The 17,093-nt window shown below is 40.7% G+C and overlaps 1 protein-coding gene across 2 annotated transcripts in view; it reads left to right on the plus strand.

Moving 5' to 3' along the window:
• LOC117384992 (ephrin type-B receptor 1) overlaps positions 1-17,093 on the plus strand; it is a 279,983-nt gene continuing 262,890 nt past the window's right edge. The window contains exon 1 of one of the 2 annotated variants that reach the window (XM_033982197.2): positions 1-213. In XM_033982197.2, the coding sequence (XP_033838088.1) occupies positions 153-213 (61 nt within the window). In that variant the 5' untranslated portion in view covers positions 1-152. The remainder of the gene's footprint in view (positions 214-17,093) is intronic. The other variant, XM_033982196.2, reaches the window with a different exon arrangement.

Here is a 17,093-nt window from a genome sequence, read left to right on the forward strand (position 1 = left end):
CTAGGGCTTGAGATGGGACTCACTTCGTTGCGGGGTTAGCCTCTGAGAAAACGGACATATTCTCGTGTTGTTTTACGCACACCTTGCCTTGTTCCTACTTGTGTTTTTTTGGGGGGGAAACCGTGCTGTGGAGACTATATCAGCCTGGTGCCATGACGGGGGATCTGTGTGCGCTCTTGTGCGCCCTGGTCATCACGTCCTCTGCGATGGAAGGTAAAAAAACCGGCTCATTTTCACTTGTGCTGGATACTTACTGGACGTGTTTCTGTCGGCGTGTTTTGGCGCACACGTGGATCACTGTAGCGCAGTTTTATCACTCTTTTTCCTCACTCTCTGCGCTGTCACCCGGCTCCATCTACGCCACCAGCAACTTTGTGTGAATGTTGTGCCTGGAGGTTTGCTTTCAGGATTAGTTTCAGGTGGAGAATAGAGGCTGTAGGACAAATGCTTCATGTTTATAGTGTTTTCTTGCGACATGATGCTATAGACCTGCTTTGCTCTTATTTTCTTTTCTTATTTCCTTCCTTTATCACTTCAGTGTATTTCAGAAAAGCTGGGTCTGTTTGAATGTGCTGTACTAGTGTCTAACCAGCACATTAGTCACTGTTTACTCCTGATGCCTTCTCACCCATAAGGCTTTGGATCCATCACTGGCCACACTTTCCTATTTGAACATGTTTTTCATTTCCGCTGGGGCACCACAGGGGCCACTCTGGCGTGGAGCCTCACACGTTGGCAGCTGAGAGGAGGAGATCCCAGCAGCATCATGGATGTAAAATGTCATTTTCTTTTTATTGTAGTGTTATAGCTCTGGCTGGCCAATAAACCCTTCATAGGATTACACATGGCTCAGTCTGGACTCACGGGCCCTTATTACAGCATAAATTAGAAGCTCAAATAAAGTTCTTATTGCTTTCCTCTGTAATATTACACACATTTCTGTCTCCCCTGGTGCTCTGTGCTTCAGTGGTGTTTTTTTGTTTGTTCTCATCAGGTTTCAACAGGATATCAAAGTCAGGTCCAGATTGCTGCGTCTGAGTGGCTGGATATTTGAGGTTCTGGTGTTTACATAGTGGGCAATGACATTCACAGAGAAGCTAGGAGCCTCTGGGAAGGTTAGACTAAAGGATTGTGCCAAAGATGTGAAACAGAAGAAGATGAACAAATACAGAAGTCTGACCTACAGCTTACTACTGTTATGAGAATAAAAGCTATGTTCATGTTTGGATGAGTTATAGATAGGTGGTCTTTGTGTTTATTTTGTTAAGTCTGTTGTTCTTGTGCAGGGCGGGACTTGACGTGAGTGCGATGCAGTTCAGCTGTTTGAGGTTCTGAAACAGTTAAATTGTTTGGTATTCAGTATTTAGTGTTAATTTCTGTATTGAAAAGCTAAAATTCACCAAACTGAACAACTTTAGATTACAGCGTTTGCATTCAATTCTCATTCTGGAACAGCCCCCTAAATTTTATACCTCGTAAAGCAAACTACATGTCTCCTTTGACTGCGTACTGTGTTTTATGTACTTTAACTTTATACTTTGTGCGCTTGCATCATCTCAACACCTTCACTCATATGTTCCATGGCAGAGTGGCTGCTATGTTCTCAGATCCGTACAGTGGCAGCCCACACTTCATCGCAGAGCTGATGACCTGTACATTGACGTGCTATGAGGTGTTTCGCGCTATGAGGTGTTTTGTGCTGTACGGCGTCGGGATGCTGAGCTAACAGAGCGTTTCATTGAGTGCTGGCGTTGTCCTAGAACTTATTTGCTTACTGTATAAACATGCAACACCGAGAAGGACATCCAAACACCCTTGCACAAAGATACTATCAAAAACATCCTATATGCAGAGTGTAGGATTGTAAATAGAGATTTGCATATCATTACGGAAAACGCTCCGCACTCACCCTAATTTGTTTTTAACTTTGATATTTTTTCTAGCGCTTATCTTCCTATCTTTTGCTACGTACACGGCTGCATTCGAGCTAACGGCGGGAGTGATTTTTGACTTTGCACGGAGTCATTGCTGATTTCTGTTTGCCCTTAAACCAATTAGGCTCAGATAAGCCAGCTCATTTAACAGAACTGGGGTAGTGGAGTCGCCGGCGCTGCTGCGATGGTGGAGACGGAGGGAGGGTGGGAGGGTGGAGTGACAGTGAGATAAAATAAGCAGCAAAGACAGGATGGAGGTCAGGGAGAGACGATACTTTCTCTATGTGTTTTACAAATGAGGAGGCTGTAATTGAACAAGGCTGTGGGAATAGTCGGTTTGGTTTGGATGACACACTACAGTAAAAGTGAGCGATGCTAATAGGATGCATTAGTAAACAGAGGACTTGACGTGAAAATGTTCCCGCTATACATTAGTAATACTGTGATACTGGTGTCTTGGTACAGTTCATAGTGTTTAGTTTATATAGTATTCTGAGGTAATGAAAGTGGCACGCTCCAGTCCAGCCTTTTAAGTTTAAATATTAATACTTCGGCTGTAAGTATCCTCGTCAGTTTATACTTTGCAGCTGATGTCATCAACATTCCTTGGGGGTGTGATGCCAACAGAGGGCACTGCTCTGTCTGAAGCTCTGTTACTCAAAATAAACTTTAATCTGAGCTTTGTTTTACCACCAAATGACCATAAAAAACTGACTTAGCTGGATCTACATCACGTGAGCTGGTTTGTACCAAGTTTGTTACCAAGTCCCTGTCAAATAACACAAGTTCGTTAGCATTAGCCAGCTGTTTTTCAGTTAGCTAATGTGTGAATTTAGTTGAAATTCACCTTAACGGGCGTAATGATCACAGACTCTTGAAAATGTGTTTTTTTTCTTGCGTTTTCAAACTTAGGTCGACTTATCTGTGCGTTCTGTCATAATGATAAGTGCTGAACATTCCACCATAGACATACATGCAGAACACAGAGGGATGTCACTGTGAAGTATCAGTACCTTCTATTACCCAATACCAGGTTGTAGAAAGAAGCCTATAACTTTTCATTAAACCGATCCAACCATAGTTAATTTTAAGTATATGGAAGAGCGTAGAATGTTCTGCTGATGATGCTCTCAATATATTACTCTTAATCTTATGCGATTTATAATGGAGCTGCTATCTGATATCTGATCTTATATCTTAGGGTTAAGGATATCATTATGACATAAGGAAGCAGCACATGAAGTATCCGCTCTTGTCGTCCTGCGTCTCTCTCCATCCAGGGTCCAGGACAGCACTATTGACAGTACAAGGAAACCTTTATGGAAATGGATGTTTTGGTTCTGCCTCAGTCATAATGAAACCTCAGTGGTAACAAATGCATCATAAAAACTACTTCATCGACTTAAGTACATATAATTGCATTGGTCTCAAGGGCTGAGTGGGTAGATATGGCCTGGCCCCGGTATAAACAAATAAAATCATAAGTGATCATAGATATGGAGGCCTCACGCGCCTCATATACATTAATCAGAGCTGTGGTATTGATTAGAGGGCAGAGTGGAGAGCCTCTTTTCGTGAGTGTCCTTGAGCAAGGCACGCCCTTAGAGGAGGTATTTGCATCGTGCATTACAGAGCTCTGGGTCACAGCTGTGTCTATTCGTCTTACACTTTTCCACTGCCACGACTCCTTTTTCTTGAGTTTTTTGTAATTGAGAAAGTTGTTTGTTTTTTATTTTGTCAATTTTACGCTCTTACCCCACTCTACGCTTTCGGGGCTTGGCTTGTAATCAATGTGCGTGCTTATATGGAGACAATATAGCCCCTTCCCATTAGATCTTAACCCCAGACAGGACAGGTCAAGTGAGGGGCATAAGCTCTGTCCTGGTGATAAATGAAAAACTAATTGAAACCAGTCTGTAAGCGCTGTGCACATGTTTGCTCTTTCACCACCGTGAAACAATGTTTTGATGATCCTCCGCAGTGGTTTAGAACTTTAATTGCGTTTGTTGTGTCCTTTGGCAAGACACATGAAACTTAGTTATTACTGTTGAGAGATTATTTACAATAACCGGTTCACTTTAGATGGTTTGCGGTGGTCCGAATGTAGCCCTGGTTTTCCTAATGTTTTCCTAAAATCATAATTATTCACAGCATTTTTCTCAATTTTCAGAAACTAGAGCTGAGTTTTCCCATCACTGTAAAGTAAATGCTAACAGTGCACTTCCTGGTTTGTGAACGATAAAACGCTTTATAATTAGTTGAATCAGAAAAACAGCTTTTACGAAAAATATCTCTACAAATGTAACTTTATAACAAGAAAACACATGCACAGTACCATTAAGGACACGTCAAATATTGTTATATATTTTCTATTTGATTAATTTCCATTTTAATTGGACTAAAACGTACCGTACTCTTTCATAATTGTGGCCCCAGTTCCTGTCCTAACCCCCGACATCCCTCACTTTTAAGCCTCGTATTAACCACTTAGAGAGAGAAAGCCCTAGTTGTGCGTTTAATGAGTCATTAGGCCTGTTGGCAGTAAACAGCAACTTGTGACTTGAACGTGTCTCCTGCAGGGAAGCCATTTGCCTGAGCCCTCATCCAAAACCAGGCCTTAAAACCAAGATCCAACAAAAATAACAGTACACACAAGTTAACGTCTGCGGAACATCTTGAAAACTACGACTATTCACTGTACTTTCTGTGTGTACAAGTTCTTCAGCTGTACTAGTGTGCGTTATGCTTGCGTTTATACAAAGATAATTGAAGAAAATGGCCTCTTATTGGCTTATTAGTGGTCAGTCAAGTTTAGCAGCGGTCCTACCACTTAAGTGAAATCAATCTTGTGCAATTTTCCAGGCTAATGTACAGTATGCACGTATTGACATAAGGAAGCGTCGAAGTTCTTCAGATTCTAATGCGTTTCAACGTCTTTCCACAATTCCAAAAGAAAATAAAGTTATAACAATATCAGCTTATACAGTGCGGTCCCTGGAGTTAAGGCAGCATGATGGAAAAGCTATAAAGACTGAGAGAAGTTTGTATCCTTGAGTGTATTTTGGCCACCGGCTCTACTGCTAACCTGGGACCACCTTAAGTAGATTTCAATTTTCCACTTGTTTTATATTGCGCCGTATGGTACATTTGGGTGCGTGCGCTCTTGGCAGGAGAGCGCGCCGGGGCCCGTTATGGCTTGCAGGGGCCGCAGACATGGCTTCATCCCATAATGGAGGCTTTCTGGTGCCCACAGAGGAAAGACTATTCGGCGTTAAAGCGAGCTTATGTGAGCTAGTCATCTATGACGACCCCCAGAGCCGAGCCTGGCCCGCAGACAGCGAACGGGCCGGGGAGCTCCAAATGTAGAGCGGTGCACGGTTACACAAGAGACCATCAGGGGATTGGATGTTTAGTCATTAGTTTTAGGCAGAACATTGTGGCCGGAAAGTGGTATAATAAAAATATAAATGATTTCTTGTTTTATAGTTGTAAAATACACCTAAAAGACCAAGGAAAATTTAAGGCTCTGTACTGCATTTTAAACAGTTTGCAGTGGTCCAAAGTTATTCCTCACACATTTTAAGGCATTCCTAATGGTAAGAACATTCACCATTGCGGGATAGTCTCAGTTCCTTGACACGTCTTGAGCTAATACTTTGCATATTTACCTCTAGCAACTTGATTCTACCCAGACATAACTTTTAAAAAAACGGCTCTTCGTTGTTGTTTGTCCTCCATTTTCTATTAATCGAACTCCGCGTCTGTTCAAGTGTTCTAATGTAAACCTATGGAGACCGGAGTGACACACACATACACGCTCGCGGTCCCTCCTCCACTCACCTCGCCCCAGAGACTCGGAGCCTGAGGCAGGACAGATGGTGGGTGCAGGTAGGGGGCTGCTATGCTCTTGTGCTTTTGTGCGCATCTCAGTGTGAGGGTGACTAAGAACAAGAGAGAACACACAAGACAGGCAAGCGCTTCTCGTGTTTATGTTACTTTAGTTATTATTTGGATTTGGGGTGAAATAGTATCATCTCTAATTATACAACGCGTATACAGTTGTCGTTAAAGAAAGACGAGACCTGAAAGTATTTTTGTATTTATTTTTGGATGATTAAATTAAACTGAGCGTATGTTTTTGCCCGTGAAAGCGCATTTTTATGTGTAGTTGCAAGTCTCACCAGAAGGGGGCGTTTACATCTTTGCTGGCTCTATAATAACAACTTTATCAGTCACATTTTCACATAATGAAATAAGAAAATATAGTGTGACAAATCCAGAATGATATCGCTCTGTCCAATCAGATCAGTGTTGTTTCAGTGACACATGTGAAACAAAGGAGCTCATTGGTCACATGTGATTTACAAATAAAATCAGATCTCACCTCAGATTAGCAGAGTTTAGTGCTTTACTCATTGATTCTGCAGAAATTGACAATGTTTTTCAGCTCCCGGTGATAATGGCTAATCCACTTGCCCATTTAAATGTGGCATAAATTATTTAAAAAGTTTGAATTCTATATCACAGACAAAAGAAAATAACGATTTCCCTCAAAATACATTGTACCAAATGATGTTTCCTTCATTACAGTACAGCAGTGTTATCTGAGTTACCCCAGATTACAAGTTACAAGTCTGACCATCCACCATCTGTGCTATCCTTTTCCACTCGGGCCCTTATTACCTCGCCCTCATCCTGTCCATGCGGTGTTTCCATGTGCATTCACACATCGCAGTGCGGAGGATTTGCTGAGGAGATGTTATCAGTGGTGTTGTTCTCCGTTGGTGCATGGCCCCTATCGGAGCAGGTGGTTGTTTCCAGGATAAGGCCCACCCTTATCAGACCCATCTCAGGCAGAGTACAGTGCTCGGCTTCAGCTACATGAGAAGTACAGCACAGGAGAGAGAGCGGAGACATTTAAGCCTCAACAATGAGAATCACCGCTTTCCGTCCTGGTTTAGATGGAGTTGTGTGTTTCTTTGACCAGTAGACCTTAAAGGGCTCATACTACGCTGTGTTATACGCTGTTATATGGCTGTTCCTTCATCAAAAACAGACCTGGAGTTGTGTTTTGTTTCATTCACACATGTTTTAACACACACGGTTCTTCTCGCAAACAGAAAACACTCCGTTCCACCTTGTGATGTCATGTGTTAATACAGGAAGTGCTCCTCTGTGTTGTGTTTTTAAACTCTGTACACCTTCACTAAAATCATTTGGATAATTTCAGCTCAGGAATTGGCAATCTTCTACTAAACACAAGGTAAAAGGAGCTCTTAACTTGAAAAATTACCATTTCATGACATCACAAGGTGGAACGGAGCATTTTGAGCTTTGAAGATGTAGGTTATGAGTTAGATTAACTTCGGTTTAGTACAAGTTTATTTCAGGTTCAGCATTTCTCAATTCTTTTGTATCTGTTAAGGTCTAATTCTGGCTTTTATAACCTAAACATGGGTCATTTATTCATTTATAATCAACATTACAAATATAGTTCTAATTCTCCGTGAGATCTTCGTGGACCACCTTTTGAAAACTACAAGGCTCTTTTCTCTGGCTTATTGCTTTTGCAGACAGAAAAACTCTTTCCATTCTGCTCCTTCCAGCCGACTTGTTCCCTGTCGGATGGGATGGCCCTTCAGACACACCTAGTGGAAAACGGCAGTGCTTGTAATTGATTGGGCGCAGTGACCTGGGCTTCCGTACCACTGGAGGACGGAGGTGTGAAAAATGTGCTTTTTCTCCTTGGTGTTTGGGCCCTCCGCTTCCATTAGCACCTGTCCATGGGATTGGGTGACAGTTGTTCAGTCAGCAGGAAATGGGACACGCTTTGATATTTCTACAGGGGCTTACAGAAAACATTGATTATTGAGGCTCATTTGTCTGTTAGCGTATAGACCCTAGAACGCCATTACACCTACCGTGACCAGCCGTCTCCCTCTTAAGTGCGGACATCACGGCTGATACTCTGAGTCTGTTCTTCAGTGTTTAGAGCAGGTCTGTAATGGGGACATCATAAAGGACGGACAGTAGCTCAGTTGGTTGGTCCGCTGATCCGAAGGTTGGCGGTTCGAATCTCGCTCTAGACGTAAACATCATTGGTTGAGCGGTCAGATCCACAGAGCTCCAACAGATGAATGCTGTTGTTGTGTCCCTGGGCAAGACACTTAACCCACCTCAGTGTCTATGTTCCCTGAATGTGTGTGCGAGCGGTTCCTTGATATAAAGTTTTTTTCGGTGCCTTGAAAATGGAAACGCTATATAAAATTGTGACCGTTTACCATAAAAAAGTCTATCTTCCTTATCAATTATCATTTTAGATTCTTTGCCGTTTGACTTAAAGCTGCACTATGTAACTTTTCTATCTGTCTGTCTTGAAATGATTCAATTACAGGTGTTTTTATTGCTTAAAAAAAAAAAAGACATTTAAAAATATAAGCGCGTGGTGGTGCCATCAGTTTGTCTCCATGGAAACGGATAAGTTTAATGCCAGACTGTGGAACATTCCAAACAAAGCAAAAACATCTCCTCAGAGACAAGAAAGTGCCAGATACTTTGCCAGAAAAATTACACAGTGGCGAGGCAAGTTTAAATGCTTTAAAGAATAAAAAAGTCATTAAAATCACAGTACAACAAATCAAAACTAATAATCACAAAAAATCATCATAAAATTGACATTAAAGGAGAAAAAATGCAAAATAAAAACCTTTCAATCTTATGCACAGCTAAAAAGAACTGTTTTGAGCCTGGATTCGAAAGAAATCAGCATTTTCCACAACAACAAAAAGTCTTAGTTTTGCCCTTTTTATGTATATTTCAACTTCTTAAAAATAATTATAACACTTTTGAACTCTGGGGTGAAATTTCTCAACCTGCCTGGGAACTTTTCACCAATTTTTTCCCCTCGTGCCCTCCTTAACCCACAGTGTTCTTGCATTTTAGTTAAAAACAGCTGCATTTATGAAGCATTATGGGGCTTTGCGGAGGGAAAACATGAAACGTGAGCCTGTCTCTGATGAAGCCAGCGCTGCCAGAGGAGCGGCTCTTAGACATGTCTGACTGTTGGAACAAAGAGACTCATTTATGATTGTTCTAATTAGATCTGTCTGCGAGCTGACACAGAGCCATTTCATTCAACCTAAAGCCCAACAGCTTAGCCTTTAGGCCCGCAGAGGTCAGAGGTCACGGCAAGTTACTAGAACCAGACATGCACTGGCTACAAGTTTGGCATCTTTTTTCTAGATTATTTTTTTGTTTTACTCTAACGTGGTATTTCCGATTAACTCAAAAGCTTCAAATCAAATCATCAAACGTATTTATGTAGCAAATCGGATTCTTTTATATCTTTGTTCTACCTATTTGTGCATGTTACTGCGTTATTTCGCCCCCAGATCTTATATACGTTCTATATAGGAAGTTGCCAGTAGCCCAGAAAGAAGCTAAAAATAACTTTGAGATAATTTTGCATTTTAAGTGTAAATGAGCTGCCCAGAGGAAGCTGAGGCTGGTACTTGGAGGAATTAAAGCCACTGAGTTAATAGGTCTGAAATTACGGACTCTGGAGTTCGAAGCAGCCTCCGTTCTGGTTAAATAAAAGTCCACTCCTCCACAGGCTGTTTCTCATTGGACCTGACACGCACACAAGTACACACACATACACACACACGCACAACGCTAGCACAAATACGAAAGTGCTAAACGCTAACACGCACACACCTAGCTTTGATGTGCGGAGAGGAAATGAGGTGGAGTGCTTAGGGCTTCAGCCTGGAGCCAAAGCAATTATCAATGAGTAAAGCGCCACCGCTGCTGCCCGCTTTAGGACACAGTGACATCCAGGGATCACCTTTTATAACGTTACTACTATAGGGTTTTATGCTTTAGGCGACATTACATTACATTGATATACATTCATTTCATGGGGACTGATCCTAAACGTAACCGTAATTTAGACCAGACGGCTAAAGATAGACCAATATATATGAGATGGCCAATATGTCGGGCTTGTATTTGCACTTTCAGACTTAAATCAGCACAGGCCCATATTTTGTTTTGGCCAACCTGCTGTCGAAAGAGTTTATTTTAACACTTCAGTGCAAATTCCTAACAGCAGCTTATCGGTCTGTGGTAATATAGGGCTGTGGGTGAGTTTGTAGTCATTTTAAACGACATAATTGGAAAATACCCATATCGGTCGATCTCTACAGACGTCAGTATCGACCCGCAACAGTCCCAGTTCTCAGTAGATTTGTCCAAAACCAGTAATTCGTCTCAGCTTGATACAAGAAAGGTGTCCTTATTTTTGACCAATTTGATCCCTGCTGGCAATAAACGGCGCAATATATTATCATTTGTTGTTAAAATACAGGAAACAATGCTTGAAAATGAGCATAAGGCAAAGAAAACGCACCAACAGAAGTCCCTCAAACTACGACTGACGCGAGTAAGTTGAGAACGGACAATGTTGTGCTCTCTTTTCACCATTTTATTTACACCAAACATCCCATCCGGTCCCACTTTTTAATTTTGAAAGTCTAGTCACCCTGCCATAAATACTACTTGCCCAACTTAAACCCAAACCTTAACCTAAATTGACCAATAAATTGTGATCGCAAGTCAATCCTGTCATCGTATGCTGCTAAACATTAACTGTATGTCTCCTCCTACTCTTCCCCCCAATTCCACGCTTTCATCTTTCCAGTTTAGTAAAGCCAACAGCAGAAAATATGCGAAAAAACAAGTTACTTAACAAACAACCTATTTATAAATTTGCGTTTCCTGTCATAGTTCAGAAGCAGTATTTTGTTTTGAATCGTTAATTGCTACGACGACGTTCCCAAACCCCCGTATATTCATCCACCTGCGTCCTGCTCCTCTCATTACTAACCAAAAACTATTACGTTATCGAACATTTTCTCTACAAGATGGATCCAAACTACAAACTGTTGGTGCCGCGATGTCTAGCGTGAAAAACTGAGCGAGAAACGGAGCGAGCACGGTGCAGAGTGGACTAGCGCGGGCACTGATAGGCCGATAAGTATCAGTGGTGGGAGGACAGTTTTAACCCGGTGTAACGCTCCATCTTTCAGCCAGGCAAATTTGAGCGTGCCCAGCGCTGCCCACTACAGCAGGGTAAGGAGAGCACGTTTTGGAGGTAATTAACTATTGATTAGAAGTACAGAGGGTAATGAGAAATGAGTGGACAGCACTGGGACCTCGCGAGTCGCCGGACTGTCTGGAGTCCAGCTAAACTGTCATAGTAAAACAGGCTCCAAAAGACCTTTGAAAAGTGTGATTCAAGGAGAAATTTCTGTATTACGGGTTTATATCTATTTGCATGTGAGATTAAAGTGAACAATGCCATTTTATTTCATCAACTGTAGTTTTCTTCACTGTTTAATCTTATTGAATAATGTCTGTGGTTACTTCGTTTCTGGATTCATACATTTGAATCATAAAGTTGTAATTTGGAATCTTTTAGTTTCTTTAAAGAAGACTGTTGCGCTTGTGTCTGCTATAACTATAATCTATGACACACATGGATCAGTATGTTATAATTTGCACATTTTAAATCGCAATATTCAACTAAAACAGCTTAATAAACGAAATAAGTCCGCTGATTTCCGCGTTAGAAAACAGGAGTGATCACCTCTACCGAGCCGCAGATTTTTTGTTTTCATGCAGGAAAATAAAACTGGAGAAGGAAGTGCGTACATCACAGTGGAGGTGGTCAAAACTGGGATTGAATAGCAATATGGCGATTAAAGATGACTCAAATGTGCACGAATCACTCCAAATATAACTTTGAGTGAATAAATGTTGAAAGGAAACAACTCGAACATGGTTAAAAGCTCTGAAAAGTCCATTTTGTAGAGTACGTCCGCTTTAAACGTCCTGTACCTGATGCGGTCCCACGTATTTGAGCTTTTGTCTTGCCCCAGTACAGATAAACTGTATAAGCAGGTCTTGAGGTGCAAATATGTCAGTTGCGCTCTGTCTGCGTCTAATTAGAAAGCATTCCACCGGCTGATAATAGGAAATGTGTATTAGCATGCTAGTTGCCACGGTAAAACTCTGCACTGGTATCTGAATGAATAATTAGGATGCTCGAAATGCATGAGGTAAGTGAGGAATAACTCTGGATCAATGCAAACAGCTTAAAATGAATTTGTTGTTTCATGATTTAAGACTTAAAGACTTTCAGTAAGAATCCACATCAAATTGTTTGTTCCATTACTGCCCACTAGTGATACAAGTTTGTACGGTTCTCTCTTGACTATTTACAGACGGACTCTTCCTTGGCCCGTTTGTGACCCCCGTACCAAAATATATGCATTACTTTTGGAGATCTTTGCACATAGATTGTTTTATTGTCTGAGTATATAGCTTTTGATTAATCTTCCCAGCAGTCTGAATCCCGTCTGACCCTTTGACCTCTCCTCCCCTCCATGAATAGTTATAGCGCCCTATTTCCTGTAGCCATTTTAATAAAGCGCTCCAAGGTCACTTCCACCTAGCAAATGTAATTCATAATAATATTGATGCACGAGAAAATGCTACGTGCTACAAATACTATGCGAGTTTCACCGCTGATGAACAGAACGATGAGGTTTCAGACTACTTTGAACACAAAACATAGACATATATGCTTTTTTTGCGATGCTATTTCTGCTAATGAGGAGTCTGCATATGCTAACTCTTAAGCACGGCAGGCCCTCGGTGTATATATATAAAAATATGTCCTCATTGTTATCTTTGGGAAGCCGAATTTGCCTTTTGTAAAGATCTATTCACCGCAAGATAATTGGAGAGTCTGAGTGCGTATATATAGTGTGAAAAATTCATGAAAGTTTCACTTGGAAAGAAGTTCTTCTCATCTGACTAATTCTGCTGACCTCAAACTTAAAGATTAATGGGTCTAAAGATTGGGAGGGAAAGTTAAAGCGGGTCGGTGCAGACTACTTTTAGTACATTTTGGGGATTATTGGCTGCTATGAATTATGCTGCTATTGGATCTAAGTACATGTGTTTAATAGTAATGCACTCGTCTTATACAGAGCTTTTTCAGACACTCAAAGTCACTTTACAATATCCTGCATTATTCATTCACTCCATATTCTGTGATTATAAGATACTGTTGTAGCCACAGCTGCCCTGGGTCTGCCAATCTGCCCCATTGGCCCTTAGAATTCCCAGCGGTCTCCCATCCAAGCACTGACCAGGCCCGGCCTTGCTCCGTTTCAAAGATCCACGAGATCTGACTTTGACCAGGAGGTTTGGAAGAATGCTCTGCTTCTACATATCCACATCATGGCATTAAACTTATTGTATCTCCATGGAGACACAGGTGACACCTGCAGTCCAAGTTATAGGTCAGATCTATGGAGAGGTGACCCTGCTCATAATAAAAATGCATGTTTTTCAAGGTAGTTTTGTAGCAGTAAAACAACCTTTGATTGAAAAAAATGCAAGATATATCAGTTTATATCAGTATATGACAGCGGTGTTGAACACATTTTTATCGAGGGCCACATCAGCAAAATGGCTGCTCTCAAAGGGCCAGATGTAAAATAAATCTAACTACTTTTTTAACTTGTGAATAAAGTGTTTCTGTATTTATTACTTATTCAAGTTACAAATGTTGCATATGCATTTGCCTGGATGTAAAAATACATCTGTGTAACTGTATCTCCTGATTAAGACCATCATACCTTTTAATTTACCCTGTCGAGGGTCACATAAAATGATGTGGAGGGCCACATTTGTCACGTGGGCCTTGAGTTTGACAAGTGTGGTATATGATATATCAGTTTAATGCTGTACTGTGGAATATTCCTGTTAATTCAAAAACATTAAGGTATTTGAGAGACACTTTCATTGGATGTAACAGCTGCAGAAGTTCTGTTACATTTTCATTTGCCCAACACAATTGTAAAATGTTAATAGTAAAAATAATTGTTCCAGTGTTGTTCTGTGAAGCTGTAGAAAACACTTGTGTATCCAGTCACTGAAAACACACTGTCTGTATCCACGCTGACTTAAAGACCCCCTGGTACATTTGATTTCTCAGCACCAGCCGCTGCCGACCGAGCTCCACCTCCGTGTTTGTTTGGCTCTGAAGTCAGGTTCAGTTCCGTCAGTCACGTTGACATTCCAAAGGTGCGGAGTCATCGACGCCCAGTACGTGGTCCTGACTGATGCCTATGTTTTTCATTTAAATCTGAAGCATTATTTGACATTTCTTTTTCTTTTTTTTTTCTCACACAAATGGGACGTGTGAAGAGATGCACTGAAGGGTAACTAATCTGTATCCCATTCTGAAGTGTCCCTCCCTCCTCATCACTTATTCTTATGAAGTCTGAGCCCTCCCCGTCTAAAGACCCGGGCCATTTATGAGGCCTGTGTTTGATGTGAGCTTCACACACTGTTAGACACTCACTCAGCACGTTGACAATGAAGTCTGGGAGAAGAACTTAGTCCATTTGAATCCATTTGTGGGGGCTATAGGGGCACATGGCAAATAGATTACGCTCCAGTGTATAGTATAATGACGAGCAGTATAAAATATTCTTATTGTTAAATGAAGTTACATGTTCAAAAGTACATCTTGCTTAACAGAGAGAGCATTTTTCTCACAGTTCAAGCATGTTCTTTTCATGTTATGGAGGACTTCTGCCTATTCTAAACATTCTAAACAGATTTATTTATATTTATTGCAATGGCTACGCTCCTAACATTTCATCACCCTGAATCCTAAATAAAACATCCACCTTATCTTTCCAGTCTTTAGTAAAAAGTGAATGAACCTCTGCCTGTCACTCATATGGGGTTGCACTGAGGTAGTGTTTAAATAAAGTCTGGAACGAGCAGATGTGCAGTGTGTTCTCCACACCACCGCGCTGTGCTGCAGTCAACTGATGCTACGTCAAAATGACAAACGCTCCTACACAGCCTAATTCTACAGGCTTCTCCTGCCTGTTTTACAGCTGTTCTGCGGCACTCTACCAGAAATCCACTTCTTCTCAAACGCTCCTGACACTTTATTGACACAGGATTATTCAAATAGACTGTTGTAAGAGTGTAGGATGTGAGTCTGCGTGTGGGACACCTACACGTGTCAATCAAAGCAGGGCAGGACGATATGCATTTAACTAAGTGCTACAGTTGTCAAAAGTGATGAAAATCAAACAGTAATTGATACTAAAACTTGTGTGGAAAATAGATACTCATTTGAGCAGGTATCGATACTAAAAAGTCACATTCACAGGACAGAAATGATCTTTTCCCGAAGCTTTAGAATGATCTTGAGCTGTTTCAGAAGAAGTATAAGACACATAGACTAGTATACACCCCTGGACCACTACAGAACATACCAGGACGACTGAGAGATTACAAGCCACATGGGAACTTAAAGAAAGTACTAGGATTTAATGTTGAAAATCACATTCTATTGTCTAAAGAAAGTTTTAAAAGCCTAAGTGTTTTTGTTATTACTATTGTTGTATCGCAATCAGTATTGAGTATTGAGTTTAGGATCAAAATTGAGTTTGAAATTTTAGTATGGAGACAACACTCCTCAGTGCTCAGTCTACATACTTAAGGAGAATCTGACACATAAACCCAGACTACTGCAGTCAGTGAAAGAATACATTAGACTGAACTATGCTTTTGTTTTAAGTAACTTTTTTAAATTTAAAGGTCCTATATTATGCAAAATCTTGTGAGCTTTAAGTTGTTTTAATGTTCTTCCCTCATCATAAACACACCTGGAGTTGTGTTTTGTTTAATTCACACATGTTTGAGTAACTTTATTATTAGTCTGTCTATATCTCCAACTCTCAAAATGCTCTCTTCCACCTTGTGATGTCATGAAGTGGCAGTTTTCAAGTTAACTTTTACCTTTAGTTCAGCACAGATCGGCAATTCAAGTGTAGAAATGATTCTAGTGAAGTTGTATGTAGTTTAAAAACTCATTGTAGCACTTCCTGTACTGACAGAAAACACACCGTTCCACCTTGTGATGTCATCTTTTTGAGAGGAAAAACTCAGTGTAAATAGGCAGTTTGTGTGTTAAACATGTGCATGAAATAAAACACAACTCCAGGTCGGTTTGTGATGAGGAAACATCATTATAACAGATCAGACAACAGCATAATACGGGTTTTTAAAAGCTGAAGTGACGGAGATACTGCACTGTGAGTAATGGCTGTAACAGGTGGAGCGCCCTCTGTGGTTAACCGTTGCAACAAGAGTTAACTTTGTCACAAGCACACGCGCCATGATCTCATTTTATTGCAATCTCAAACGTGATAAATTGCCCACAGTCCAAATAGATGCAATCCCTTTTACAATCAATGAACTTAAAAGTAATCCCGCTTCTCTGAAATGGTATAATTGCGTGTGTGGCTGTAGATCTAGATTAAAAGCAGATAAAGGTCGTGTAATTCCTGTAATTAAATTTTGCTGCACGTGATGAAGCCGCGGAGGTTCTTAGAGCCGTTATTAAGCGTGTAAGACAGCTCAACCCATCTTCAAAGAAAACTGTGTAGTACAAACGCTGGTCCACCTTCTTAAATGTTTGTATTTCATAATCTGGCGTCTTAAATCGTAACATTGTACTTTATTTGTCTATTCTAAGAGATTTTTATATTGATTTTGATAGCGTGCTTCCTATTCCACTGCTGAACTTACTTGCAGCAATATGATTTCCCCGTTATGGGACAAATAAAGGTTAATCTTATCTTTTATCTTATCCATGTGATTCAGAACATTGTTTCACTGAATCGTACATTTCAGGTGTAAAAATGGCACAGAGACCGATTCAGTGGCGAGAAACAACATCGAGGGTTTGACTAAAACAAATGAATTGTTGTTTTGGTTGGGTAAACAGCGCCGTTAGCTCCTCACTAGCTCTAAAAAGTAATGTGGCTGCCAGTGTTTGGCTGTTATAGGCAAATGAAACGGTATAAAACAGTATGTATGCAGTTCTCTCGTGTGCTTTTTGGGACTGGATGAGCTGTTTCTCTGTGTCGATGTGTTCAGACACGCCACAAATCATTTATTTCGTTTCTAAATCACTCATAAAATTTATTTTGAGATGATATATATTGTTTAGTCCTGGTTTAGTTCTGGTTTAATCCTGTTTTAGTCCTGTTTTAA

Source organism: Periophthalmus magnuspinnatus, chromosome 17 (genome assembly GCF_009829125.3).
Source record: "Periophthalmus magnuspinnatus isolate fPerMag1 chromosome 17, fPerMag1.2.pri, whole genome shotgun sequence".
Classification (NCBI taxonomy): domain Eukaryota; kingdom Metazoa; phylum Chordata; class Actinopteri; order Gobiiformes; family Gobiidae; genus Periophthalmus; species Periophthalmus magnuspinnatus.